General features: G+C 36.9%; 1 protein-coding gene across 12 annotated transcripts in view; it reads left to right on the top strand.

The window, feature by feature from the left end:
- LOC115344469 (SLX4 interacting protein) overlaps positions 1-14,200 on the top strand; it is an 82,993-nt gene that overhangs the window by 30,643 nt on the left and 38,150 nt on the right. For all 12 annotated transcript variants that reach the window (XM_041125601.1, XM_041125600.1, XM_030021815.2 and 9 more), the window contains 2 exons: positions 10,321-10,410; positions 13,730-13,853. In XM_041125601.1, coding sequence (XP_040981535.1) covers positions 10,321-10,410; positions 13,730-13,853 — 214 coding nt within the window. Of the gene's footprint in view, positions 1-10,320; positions 10,411-13,729; positions 13,854-14,200 lie in introns of those variants that run through there.

Here is a 14,200-nt window from a genome sequence, read left to right as displayed (position 1 = left end):
TTACAGTTTTTTAATGTGCCTGCTAGGTGCATGTAAATACTGATTAATGTGTATGGTTGAATGCTGTACACACCTGCCTTCGTTATAGGTATGTGATGTGTTACTGGGTGCCTCCTGAAGGCCTGATGTTAGAACAGTCAGGTGTACTTTTTCAGCTGCATCTGATTTAAGTTAAGAACTAGTCATCCACCACCTGCTTTTCATTGCCCTCTTCTCCTACCAGAGGTTACCACTTCTTAAGGTCGTTAGGAGAGATACATGAATAGTCACTCCCTATTTATTTCTATCAAGCTCAGTAGTTTTTAGTATGCATTTTAAAATAGATGTTATATCAAAACTGGTTTAGTTAGGGGACAGTTATACCTGTTCAGTTCTGGAAGAAGTAAGATGGAGGCAGAATGGGCAAGGACAGACAAATGGAGAAATAGCTTCCTTAGCAGGTTAAGTTTTAGTCAAGCAGCCTTTCTGGTGACAAACACCTCCACCAGGAATCAGTGGTACGTTTCACAACTCATTCTTGCTTGTTGCTAACTCTTCAGTGTTGAACTGTGTTAATATTTTACATATTTTTATAAATCAGTTGTTGCTCCTATTCCTTTTGTGTCCATTTTTCTTTTTATTTATGCACAAAGTCTGTCTATTATATACTCTGTTGAATGCCAGATGAAAACAATTTTTTCCCTTGGACACTAAAAAAAAAATAAAATATTTTGCTTTCCAGCTGGTAATTCCTTAAGGTTTTTGCTGATCTGTTTCCATTTTGAAATACCATGTATTATCCATCCATTTGATTCTGCTTTTTCAGCAGTAAGATTTAGAGCATCACTTGTTCATTTGAAAGGCTCATCTGTTTCTTCCCTTGTACCTTTGTAGATAAAGCATTGATTATTTTGTTGAGCTTTCCTCTGCTTTATGTTGACTAAATATGCTCCCACTAAAGAGAAGGGTTTTGTCCAAAGGGTGTCACTTTTGTAATACGCCTTTTTCAGAAGTGAATCACTTTTGTCTTACGTTATTTCTGAAAAAAACTTTCATGCAGTTCTGAAACTTTCCTGGCTTAGCTTTGTTTCAAAGACAAATTAGTTAAAACACAGGGTTAAAAAGTACTTTTTTTGCACTTGGAAAATGTAACGTTTCAACCATTTAAGCAAATTTAACAATATTGAGAAATTTGGCTTTCTAGTCCTTTTTTGCAAATAAAAAATAGTTTTGCTTTATATATTTGTCTTAAAGTCTGAGCATGTGTAATCAATGTATCTTTAATCTGTTAAATTATTTTGGCATAAAGATTTAACATCTGCAAATATTTTATATTGAAACATGGACTGCAGATGTTTGGTTTGGTTTTCTGTTGCCTCCTGCTTCCCTCTTCAGTAGCTGCATGCTGCGGTAGGTAACATCTTCATGAGAGGGAGGGAAGTAAGTAAATTTTAGGGCAGGTGAGACCTTGTCTCTTAGTATAAAAAGGAGTCAGAGGCTTTGTGAAATAATTGCAAAGTTGGGGAACGTGGAACAATTTCCTGTGTGGGACCTGCCCTCACTTCCCCGTTCTGTTTTTGTGAGAGGGAAGTCGGCCCATCCCTGCAGCTGTTGTACAATAAACTCAAGAAATATGTTACTGGATGCATCATATGCTTGAGAACTGCTGCACCCTTCATCTTAGTAATGTGCATGTTACCTTACCAAACAGACATTGTGGTTTATCTCTTCTTCAACTTACAAGAATTTTGTAAATTGTGCTTTCCATGCTATCCAATGGCTGCTGAATTTATTTCTTCTGACAGAGTTTACAGCAAAAGATACTGAGGGTGGTGTCTTTTTACCCTAATTTTTATTGCACTTAATTTTCTAGTCATGACTAGCATATGCAGAAACACATGAAATCAGGTGGTACATTACTAAGCTCCTTAGCTGTCCGGTATGGTTCTTCTTTTCGTATGCTTAACAAATACATCAGTAGCTTGCCAATGCATACCCGGTGATCTTTTGTTTATAAAGTTTGGCTTATTAATATTAAAATATAGCATGTAGAGCATGTATGTGAAAACCTGTGAAAATTATTTAACAGGTTAAAGGTCTGAAAAAGGCCCTCAAGCCTTTTTAATACTGGCTGTAATTTCTTCAGAAAATTATATTGTCACTTTACTGTTCGTGATTTTTAGGTTTGTTGGAAGCTTTAGTCATCCCTGCTGTTTCTTAGCAGGACTTTAAGCAAGCCCTTTTTGAACTTCTAATTATTCTAGTTGTTTTAAGCAATCGCTAGACCTGTGATAGTTAGTAACTAAATTGAATTTCAAATTTAGCTATTTCTACGAGGAGCTATTGAAGAAGCTGGTAGTGAACTAGGTACTTCTCTGATCTACAGTGCAGAAATAAAAGGGAGTAACTATCATTGTTAGGGTTACCAGTTCTCAATACTTAATGTGATGATACCTATTACTGTAGTATCTGATCATTACAAAATGAATGATTCAGACATGCAGAGCTTTTTGTACAGGGTGCATACTGGTTCCTTTGTCTTTCCACCTGGGTAAGAAACTAAATCCCAGCACTGACTTTCTAGAACCACAAAGGACGTCCCAAATTCCAGTTCAGTACAGCAGTGACGAGGCCATTCTTGTCATGAATCACTTTCATAATACCAAACTTTTATTGGTGATAGCTTAGGGTGAGAGCTAGGTAAGGTAGCTCTAATCTTTATCTGCACCCACTTACCAAAGACCAGGTGATACATAACAATGTGTTATCCTGTGGCACTCTACTGGTGTGTCCAAGCCCTAGGAAATGTCCTTAAAATTTACGATAAGAATTAATTGCATTTAGATAGATTGTGAGTATGTTCAGCTATCCAGTTAATATGGCCTCTCACCCTCCCCAACCCAAAGTGTCATAAGTGCAGGTTGCTGCTGAGATTAGTATTTCTTCATCTCTTGCTAGCTATGATTTAAAAAATACCATAGTTTTTATAATCATATTTTACGACATAAGGGTGAAAGCAGCTTGTTGGAATTCAAGATAATAACAACATAATTTGAGATAAATACTGTGCTGCTATTTCTGTTTTTCTGGATCAGTTCTGACACAGGCAGGGACACGGTATATATCCTTTCAAAACAATGTTGAGATTGCACTGTTACTTAGAGACTTTGCCCTGAAGAAAAACTTGCTTTTTGCAATTGTTTGAGCTCCAGCTTCATGGCTCCTTTCAATATGTGGGCTACAAAACCTCCTACAGAACTGGGATCAGACCAGCACAGATTGACAACCTAAATTAAGCTTAATTCTCTCATGCAATTTAGGCCTCTTTTTCAACATTGTACCTGGTTGAGCAGTTCTCTGAGACCAGTTGAGATGTTTAGATTAAGTAATTACTGCTTAGCGTGACTGTGGGTGATGAACTGAAGGGCTCTGTTGGCACTGAAGCATTCTGATGTTGCTAAAAACATGCAGGTCCTTTACCTCGGCAGATACTTAGGGTGTTCTTTAAGGAGTTGTCTTCATTAATTTAATTGGTTGATTTGGGTGGATCTCTCACAATTAGGTGCTTTAACAACAGCGTATTAGTCCTTAATTTGAAAGTCTTCCAGTGTCATATGTAGCTCTATTGGATTTGAAACTACTTGGATTTCTTTACATTTTCCTAAGGGTTGAATCATTCACAAGTATTTTTTGTTTTCTTTTTCCCCATCATTTCTCATGTGTCCATGTCATATCCTGTCCATCTGCATCTTTTAAGAGTCTTAAATATCACCTTGATGTTGCATCCTAGTTTCTTGTTGTGTTCTCAGACCACATTTCTCAAAAGCTTGTTCTAAAGGCTTGTTCTCTGCTTGCACATCTTTGCTTGGCATGGGAACCCCTGAATGCGATTGTAATGCTCCTATAGCTCATTGATTGACTTTTTAGATAACTGCTTCTGTTCTTCCACTAAAACACCAGAAAATTAAATACTCCTCTCTTTAGGAATTTCTCATACATAAACTATACTCCTAAAAAAGCAAGCCAGCCACTTGCGAAAGATTACTTAGATACAGCTTGTATTCAGGTTGTAAAAGGGGGAATTTCCTCCCTGCTTTTGGAAAGTCTGAATCCATTTTAGGTTGTCCAGTTCCTGCTGAATCTGTGTGTAATGAAGTACAGCTATCTTTGAGGATAGATCTTCAAGTTAGACCCCCTCGTGCAATTGCTGTTGATCTGTTGCTCCCTTTTTACTGTTGCAGAGTGATCCTATCGATTTTTGAAAGCAGGGGACTAAAAAGATCTAGGCGATGTTAGCTGATGGCTATAATCCTTCTTTAACAAGACCAGCTATTTGTCAAAACTGTTCTACAACTCTAGTAAATAAAATAGAATCCCATTTGAGATTTCTGAAGGGCAGCCTTGTTGTTTGGCGGATGATCATGGAACTGCAACATATAGCCCAGATACTGTAAAGTTTTCTGAAACACAGCAGAGCTCAGTTTGTTGGCGTGAGTTTCTGGTTACTCTTCCAGTTGTGCACATCTTCCATCTTTTCCCCTTTTTGTGATTTGAGATCCTGTAGTCCCATTTTGTATCCAGTACAAGCAGCTGTGGATTCCCCAATAATATAGTGAATGGCTCAGTGTTGAGGGTGGTTTTGGGTTACAGCTCATCTCCTCAGAGCCATGCAATATTTATAACAAACTACAAGCTTTGCAAAATTTCCAGAACCAGTTCCTATCCAGAAAAGAGAAAAGGTCAAAAGTGGACTAGACTTTTTTTTTTGGACATTTGCTTCTTATTGAGCATTCTGAAGAATGGACTTGTATCATAAATTCCTTGAGGGTTCCTGCTTGTGGCTCCTTCTGGAGTCTTCTCTCTGTTCTGTTCTTTTTCTGAATCAGCTGGTGAGAAATCCTTGTATAATCACCAGTTCCTCTGGTTAGGTGACCTTCTGATTAATCTCATGACGGTAAAACCAATCACTGGTGACCTGTTGGTTTCTAAACACTCTCCTGAAATTCCAAATTGAAAAACTACCTTGCTTTGAACAGTAGCTAGAGAAGCACTATTTCTGTGCAACTTGACTGTATGGTGGAAAAAAAATTTCTGTCTCTCCCCGCCCCTCCCCGCCTTCTTTTTCCTAGGAGGAACCACCCCCCCCAAAACAAACCCTGGAGATTCTGGAAAAATACGTGAAAAAGCTATGCACATACCAAATTATAACTTTATCTACTTAAAAAGAATGAGAAAGGTACAATGTCAGGTGTCACAAAACCTCCTTTGCTCCCCTGTAGCCATCAGCAGTGGTGGTGGCAGAAATAGCTATCCTGACTCGTGTTTATGGAGGTTGAGGCATTTGACTAATGGAAAAGTGTGTCCTACATTTTTGAAAACTCTGTGTATTACCTTGAATCATAGTGCTCCTAGACATGCTTGTAAATGAAAGGCAAATTAATTTTGTATAACGACAAATATATTTCCTGTGCTGTATGCTCACTTGCTTAAATGATTGTTGCCTGTTGCTATTGCTGTAGAAGAGAAAAAGTCAAAATACTGAAAATCATTGGTGCTAAATGTATAAATAAAAGGAAGACATATCACTTTCTCCAACATCAGAAGGACATAGACCTGTGGAAGCAAGTCCAGAGGAGGGCCACAAAGATGATGAGGGGTCCGGAGCACCTCTCCTATGAAGACAGGCTGAGAGAGTTGGGGTTGTTCAGCCTGGAGAAGAGAAGGCTCCAGCGAGACCTTACAGAAGCCTTCCAGCACCTAACGGGGGCCTACAGGAAAGCCGGAGAGGGACTTTTTACAAGGGCATGTAGTGCTAGGACGAGGGTAGTGGCTTTAAACTGAAAGAGGGTAGATTTAGATTAGATGCACGGAAGAAGTTCTTCACTGTGGGGGTCGTTGAGGCACTGGAACAGGTTGCCCAGAGAGGCTGTGGATGCCCCATCCCTGGAAGTGTTCAAGGCCAGGTTGGATGGGGCTTTGAGCAACCTGGTCTAGTGGAAGGTGTCCCTGCCCATGGCCGGGGGCTTGGAACTAGCTGATCTTTAAGGTCCCTTCCAACCCAAACCATTCTATGAATCTGTGAATTATGTCTTTGGAAGCCCTTTTCAGCATTGTGACATTTTTGAGTGGTCGTTGGGATCTAGTCTATTTTTTTGAACCATTGACATCATCTGAGTATGGAACAGAATTATCACTGTAACTAAATATTGCACCTTTCAGGGAAGAGATCACATTTTAGAAAGAAACTCCCTATATGCTTAGCCTGGAGAGCTAAAGTTTTACAGTGTCGGGCATGCTTCTCTCCCAGTGGAACTGGGAAATGTGTTTCAAAATCATCTTTAATTAAAATTTATTATAAACAAAGCAAGGCTTATAGGGAAAGGTACTGTCTTTCTGTAGACCAATTAATATAACAAACTCCCCAAGCTTTGGTACTACAAAGACCATTCTGATCTGAAGCAGAGGCAGCCAACTTCAAGCTAACTGCTACTATTATACTGATGGTGTCACCTATGTTTGCAGCTGTCCTTCTGGAAAGTGAAAGCGTGTGTGACAGTTGCAGCTTGCCTCCTTCCCACCCACCCCCAAGAGCTAGCCAAACTATCATATGTTTCCTTTTCAACTAAGCAGCAATTAATTCTGACCCTACAGCCCGCATCTGTAGAATAATCACAGAAATAGGAAACGCTAATATGTGTCTTGGGAGACTGGCTCTCCAGTCCTGTCTGGTTTAATGATACAGCACATTTGGAATTATGTAACTGAATATAAAGTCATCATGCTTATTCCCAGCATCCCAAGTATTTTTGTTTATAATGACTGTTACACTATTTAAAGTAATGCAGTTTAAAGAAATAGAAGTACCCATGTAGGAGCACCCTGATTGTAAAGATGAGTATATCAATAAAAATTGTGGGTTATCTGCTTATTGGGGGATTTGAGATAATAATCCACCATCTAATATGTGCTTATCCAGGGTCAAGATTTTAACAGGTTACGAGCAAATAACTTTCTTTGACTGACTTACTACTTTGCGTTGGTATTCATTCTGTTTGTTATGTCTGCTTATCTTTTCCATTTGCAGAATCTATGAAGTGTTTGATGTATTTGTATAAACAGTTTGATTCCTGAAAATATGTTCTGAATCAGATGCCATTACTGTACAACAATAGAGTAACAACATTCTGAGATCATTTAAAGCCCTTTGTTTAATAATACAGTGAATATTATTAGACTGTTACAGTAATTATGTTAACATTAAAAAACAGCTTGTAAAAATGAAGGCTTTTCGCATTCTAGAATTATGGAGGATATCAAATTGGTGTATCTATTTCTGTCTTTAATTTTTCAGTGAAATGTTTTTCTACTGATTCTTGACAAAAGTATTTCCTTTCAAATCAGGCATTCGGGTTTCAGTTTTGACAATTGCACCTCTAAAAATCATTTCCAGTGCAAATTTTGAGATTGAAAACATAAAATTAAAAATTTCTGTTCTTTTTGTTTGCCTTTCAGTACCTAGGAGTTACAAATTGCTTCTTGTAGCCACAATGACTGCAAACGCTTGATTTCCTCTAAAATAAAAGCTAGTATTTTCATGGAATTGCATGTCTTCAGAATAAAAAAAAAAATATTGAGAAACTTTTGTAAGATCATCAAACTGCCAGTATAAACAGTATAAATTTTTCTTCCACTTCCCTCTGTTCCCCACAATTACTTGTATTGGAATTTAGTCTGTACAGAGAACTCTTCCTTTGCTGCTGGAGCAGCCAAAGCTGTACTGAGCTGCTTGGTGTAAATATCAGACATAAAGCTGTACTGTGTGAAGGCATATAAAGTATAAATGCAGGTGTAAGGTATACAATGTATTGTATAATTTGAGAGTGCAAAGAAGCCTGCATAGGAGCTGTTGCTTATATCATGTTCAGGACTTAGGAAAAATAGGAGGTAAAAAGAGCCAGAAAGATCTGTGCTTATATTCTCTTATTCCCCATATTCCTCTTTTTCTGTGACAGTTATGCTTCCCTGTGTCCTGTCCCAAAGCTATTCTAATTGAGTGGCAAAACTGTTGGCTTTTGGATGTTGAAATAGTTCCAGGTATGCTGTCTACAAGAAGAGTGCTCCAAAACTCAGAGGGATATAAATCTTCCATTGCGAAAGCTTGTCTGTTACAAGGATTTATGCATTATTCATATCTATTTGTTTTTCTTTGAAGTACTACAAATGTTTGGTCTGTTTGTAATATTTTTAAGATAATATTGAACTGTTCTGTTATATAGTTTCCAATATGGTTCGTTATTTTCTTTTTTCCAGCTGTTTCAAGATTGGCAAATGAGACAAACATTGCCATTCAAAAGAAAATAATTACTAACATTATCTCTCCTTGAAACACAGGTCTATAGTTTGCATCTCTATCTACGTATAAAGTTTCTGTAGTCAATAGAAATTATGCAAGTTAACATGTAGCATTTGATAATTTGACTTTTCTTGATGTATCAAATACTTGTTCATTGTTAAAGTGCTGAACCATGAATAATTTACTGACTTTATAATATGCAGTGTCTCCTAACTTTGAAGTTCAGTAGTCAACTCATAAGTTTGCTGGAGCTGACTAATGATTCACCAGAGATTTTTGAGAGATATTTTGTCATCAATTTAAAGCTTGGAGAGGTTTGCTGTTGCAGCCATCTGGTAATTCTTGGTTCTCTGGAGGAAAGAGAAGCCTTTTGATAAAACAGATCAAAGCATTCTGCTCTTTCAGTGACTGATACCTATAAGTAACTTAGAAGTTTCTCAAAATGATTTCACAATGGTGGTTTCATTTGCTAAACTTTTGCGTTCTAGTTACAATACAATATTGGTCATGAGCTATATTTTAATTATATTTAAGTAATTATTTAAATACTTCTGTTCATGGATAATTTACAGATCTAAGTGTTTTGTAAACCCAGAAATTTCTAATTTACCAAATATGCTGTCATGATTAATAAAACCGATGCTAAATCTTGTCTGTACTAACTGTACAGGTAAGGGTACTCTCAAAGACTGTAGTTCTGCTGTACCATAAGCCTAAGATATAGATGTACCTCTTAGACTGTAGGAGATGTACAACTATGGTGTAAAAATATATATCATACTGTTTCTAGAACTAATTCTGTTAGCAATTGGAATTCTGCTGTGGCATTTGCAGATGTTTGGCAGTGAAGAGCAAATACGGAGAGAGAGAGAGAGAGTTAGGACAGGAAGTGTGTGCTGCAGCCATCCACTTGAAATGAGACCAGTCTAATGCTGGATTGTACATAGGCATTTGAGATTTGTCTGCAATCAGGATGTTGTTTCTATTCCATCAGACATTCCGGATGTGCGGTTGCTGTGACCACACAGGTCCAGTCTTCTCAAAGAGTGAGTTTATTGCATCACAAGTGCAGCACAAGCAGCCAAAACAGAATGATGAAATCGGCTTTTACCTTGCAAGTTGTTTAGTTAAAGGATGTCTGAGTGAGATTCAGTGCTGTGTAATAGTAGAAGAAAGGGAAAGCATTAGTTTTTAACGCACCGTATCTCTGTGCATGAAAAGAGTCAGTATTCTCTTGCTAGGGGTGAGTTAGTGCATGGCGGAACTAAGGAGATGTGTTTGTGCTGTTCACTCTTCCTTACATTAGAAGGTCCGTGTAATGACTGATGTACTGATTAAAGAAAATAATTAAACCTCGTATGTTACACTGTCCTCAGTTAAAGCCTATCAAGGAATTTTAGAAATGGTTGATGTGTCTTGGGATGTAGCCTGTATCATCCTAACAACTACATATAGTGTTTATTAATAGGCTAGCTTTATTATCATTTAACTATTCAAAGTATAGTATTGGCTAAATGATGGATATCAATGACTATTAGGTAGTTACCACAAGTTCTTCAAACTTGCTGTTCTTTACATTAGGTAGTTTGGAGAGAGGAAAATACTTCTAGAGAGGCTGAGTTTTTAAGGACTTAATAAATTTAAAATGCAAATTAGATAACCAATATGGTACTAAATTCTCAGAAAATAGAGTGATGGGAGTTCGGTGAAGGAATAGCTAATTTTTCACACCTTAGAATTTGCTTGAACTCAGATTTCAAAGTGAGCTACCCAAGATATGTCTGGTGCTCTTGTTTCTCATTAAGCCCACAAACAATGGTAAATTTTTAATTCCATACTTCATAATCTTCCACAGTTTTGTGTTCTGCCTGCTGTATCTCTGAATCAGATGCATATGCTTACCTGATTGTTTACCTCCTTGTCTGCTTGACATGTGCTTCCTAGCAGCTACAGTTGAACTTTTTTTTTTTCTTTGTTTTTTTTTTCAGTGTGGGAACTTTGCTGTTTTGGTGGATGTTCGTATTTTGCCTCAAGGCTCCAGTAAAGACACCAGCTGGTTTTCAGATCATGAGAAAGAGGTACAACAAATATCAATTCTACTTCAAAAGCATGTAGCTGCAGGAAAAATTTTGGATTGCCTTGAACTGTTCAGAATTTTTCAGTGTTACGAGAATATTGCTAGTTACACCTAACCATCAACGGTTGCTGTGGGACCCCTAACTCAACCATGTGTGCTTTTTGGGTCACTAATGACCACTTTCAATTTGCCTTTTCATTTTTAAACTCCGTGTGTGTGCATACATGCATGTGTGGAGGCTGTTTTGATTCTTCTAACTTAATTTTAAAAACATATTTCTCATGAATGCTTGTAAATTATCCAGAGTGATATAAAACAAATTGTGACATGTATCATTTTTGCAGAGCTTGTTGGTGAAATATCTTTCTATTGTTTTTTCTCATTCCGAGAAGTGTGAATTATGTTGCGTTTAGAGAGTGCACGAAAACATAATGAATGTGCATGATAAACTATAGTAGAACCATTATATCTTATGAAAAGAAACTCCCAATCTTTTTTTTTTTTTTAAAGTGTATCATTTGTATTTCCTGACAACAGAAGAAATTTTGGAAAATCAGTGCATCAGTGACCAGCAAAATTATGAATGTAACTTTCATCAGATTCTGTGTGATTTCTGCTACAATCTTGTGATGAGTTGCGGGTGGGAGTTTTCCCCTGTTTCAGTCTGTGTGGGAACTTGAGAAGTTCCTTATTGAAAATGAATGCAGGACATGTTTCAAATGCCTCTGGACTTTCCCGCAAGTCTCCGTTACGGTAATTTTCAGCAGATAGCTTTCCTAATAATGGCATAATTAACTTGTCACTGCAGAGCATCCCCGTATGTCTCAAAGTAATACGTTTAAATAAAATTAAAAGAAGCAATAAATTAATATCCTGAGGGAGTGAAAGCAGAATATTTAACAGCATGTGGTTTATCCGATTTGTGCTTTATTAAGGAGAGAAAGAAGAAAATAGGGGGAAATCTTTCAGACTACTTTTTTCTGACTAAATGAATACTCATTACCCCTTCTATTTATAACCAGTTTTACTGTCCTGGTTATCTGACTTGTAAGTGTTTTCAAAATGTATTTTTTAAGATTGCCAAAACAAAAGATATGAATTTCAGGAAATTAGATCATGATTGATTTAATCAAGAGGCATGACAGGGCAGCATTCATTACATTTCTGTGACCGCACATTTTGAGTGAAGTACAAAGGTTGCATATTTTCGACAACTGAGAAGTGTGATTCCAATAGCTTTACAATTCACTAACTGAAAGTCCTATGCAGAATCTTTGTTAAAGTGGGAAGAAAAAGGTCAGTAAGGTATTATAGGCAAATTATGCCTACATATTTTTTATGAGAGCTTTTACATATTCATCACAAGCAGTTTTCTACATTTTTGTTGTTTCCAAATTCTGGAAAATACTAATGGTGGTACAGCCCTCTGCTTGTCTGTAGCAAAAGCAGATGCCTCTTATACCCCTTGTAACACAAACACTATTTCTGTTGATCCCCTGCTTATGCTGGGTGAAAGTCAGCGGCTGCTGTTTGTAACAAACGGACCCTGGTGACATGGTCCCAGGCAGAAGGAGAGAGCAGTGCTGGCCTGTCAGCTGCCAGCTCCTGCTTGGAGCATGGGTTGTGTAGAGCAGGCTGGGAACTAAATGAGTGCCCATAAGCATGAGGCTGGTGTAAGAAAGTACAGTGCATGTTGTCTAGCTGGGCATTGTAGAGGCCAGTTTGTACAATGCTGTACCATGTGTTATATAGAGGGTCATCTTGGGATTGCTGCAAGATGTAAATTGAGGCATTTGGGAACTTTTCTCTCTCTCTGCCCTTCAAATTTCCCTGCCCTTTCTGTCCTATCTCTTTTTCCCCTGGAATAATAAAGTCGAAGTTTCATCTTTGTGCTTTGAGAAACATGTATTAAACTGATTTCTATTCATGTCATTGCTACGATCTCTCCATATAGAAGGTCTCAGTTACAAGTGCTTTTTAGCAGTGGAAGGTATGTAGAGATGATTCTCTTGAAGCCTGTTCTTGTTTATGCTTTCTTAAATATAGGTCTGTATAGTTCTTTGTGGAGAACCATTTAAATAATATTTCCATAAGCACAACAACTAAAATATTTTCCATGTAAATTAAGGAAGTGCGTGGTAATCTTTATTGTTGCAGAAGGAACAAAATGCACACAATGTTTCCGCTGCTTTGTAGACCTTTTCATTCTAACCTGAATGCATAGTCCTGTGAAAGAATGCGTAATGAAATCACTTTAATGAGTTAAACAGAAGAATAAGTAAATATAGTATTTTATAATTGTACTCTTCAAGCAGAAAGGGAAATGTATTTCTTACTGTAAGGAGAAAATACTGTTTGTGGTTGACCAATATATGTGCATTGCTTTCATTTAGAGTAATATGTTAAAAATTTGTTGCTCTGCATACTTTCTAGATTAATCAAAAGTAAATTTCAAGCCAAGATATTTTAGTTTAGATAGTACTAATATAATTTTGTCTGTTGTCCAAACACTGTAAAAAGGTAAAATGATGTTTTTGTGTGCCACAAAGTATCATTTCTGTGAGCACATAGTTATGCACAATGGAAAATGAGAATACTGAGGGGAAAAGTCTCAAATACGTGTGTAAGTATTAATCTGAAAATTTATTCTGGTATTCAAGAGATTAATTTTTTGCTTCTACTCAAATTTTTTTTTCTATCGTTCTTCTGGCTGAAGGGTTTGTTCTTCTTGTGTTGTATGTGGTTTTTATTGTGCTTTGCTGAAGGAAATATGAAAGATACGGATGGTTATGTGTAGAAGCAGAAAAATAAAAATGAACTAGAGAAATTAGGTTGCTGTGACCTAATTAGCTCTGAGTCTTCCCCCCAAAATTACACTGAATTGAACTAAAAAATACTTGTGGTGTATAAGGATTCTTGCAGAGAGATAGCATGTTGACAATTCCTGGGATGATTTTTACTCATATTTTGCTTAAATACCTAATGTTATGATACATTTTTAACATGTATTTTTCCTACTTTGCATACAAATGAAACTAATTTGCTGTTCAAAAATTATTAGTATCGTAATATAATGTATTTCATCTGCCAGGTGAGAATTTCATAATGTCCTTCCTTTCTTCTTCTGTAACAAAATTGTTTGACCTCCCCCCCATTAATTTCCTAAATTATGCATGCTTCACCTCTGTGTAATACCTCAATACTTAATTGCAGATAATGTTTTTCCTTTTTATGTGATTTTATTTGTATTGATTTCTTCTGTGTGTCTGTGGGCATGTATGTAACTGTAGATCTAAATAGGCCAATGGTTACTTTTGCAGGAGGTCTGCATGCTGCTAGAAGAAGTTGTTGCTTCAAGGGTCAAACACTACTTGGAAGCGCCTAAACAACGTGGTCAATGGAAATCAATGGAACACGCACCATCTGGTCCTTTGTTTCTTACTGGTAAAATAAATTCTTCAAGTTATTGTGAGATAAAGTAAGATAAAGTGTGGTGGAAACTGCTGTTCTTTATTTTTTCAATGAGAAATTTGCCATTGGGAAAGCCAGTAAGCCTGAAACAGCTGGTGTTTGGGTCTGAAATTACTTCAGCTATGTTACTGAAAAAAGAAAGTGGGTTTTAATTTTCTCTGTTCCTGAAAAATGAGCATAACGCTTGTACTATTAGTATGAGAGCCTATCATTGGAATTAAAAAGAATAAATGGTATAATCCTGGGTCCTCCAAAATTGATGGAAATCTTGCTGGTTTGTTAAGTTTCCTTTCCACTTGAACATTTAGTTTAGAAGTTTC

The sequence above is a fragment of the Aquila chrysaetos genome, chromosome 8 (genome assembly GCF_900496995.4).
Source record: "Aquila chrysaetos chrysaetos chromosome 8, bAquChr1.4, whole genome shotgun sequence".
Taxonomy (NCBI): Eukaryota; Metazoa; Chordata; class Aves; order Accipitriformes; family Accipitridae; genus Aquila; species Aquila chrysaetos.
The sequence above is the reverse complement of the archived record's forward strand: the minus strand, read 5'-3'. Positions and strand labels throughout refer to the sequence as shown.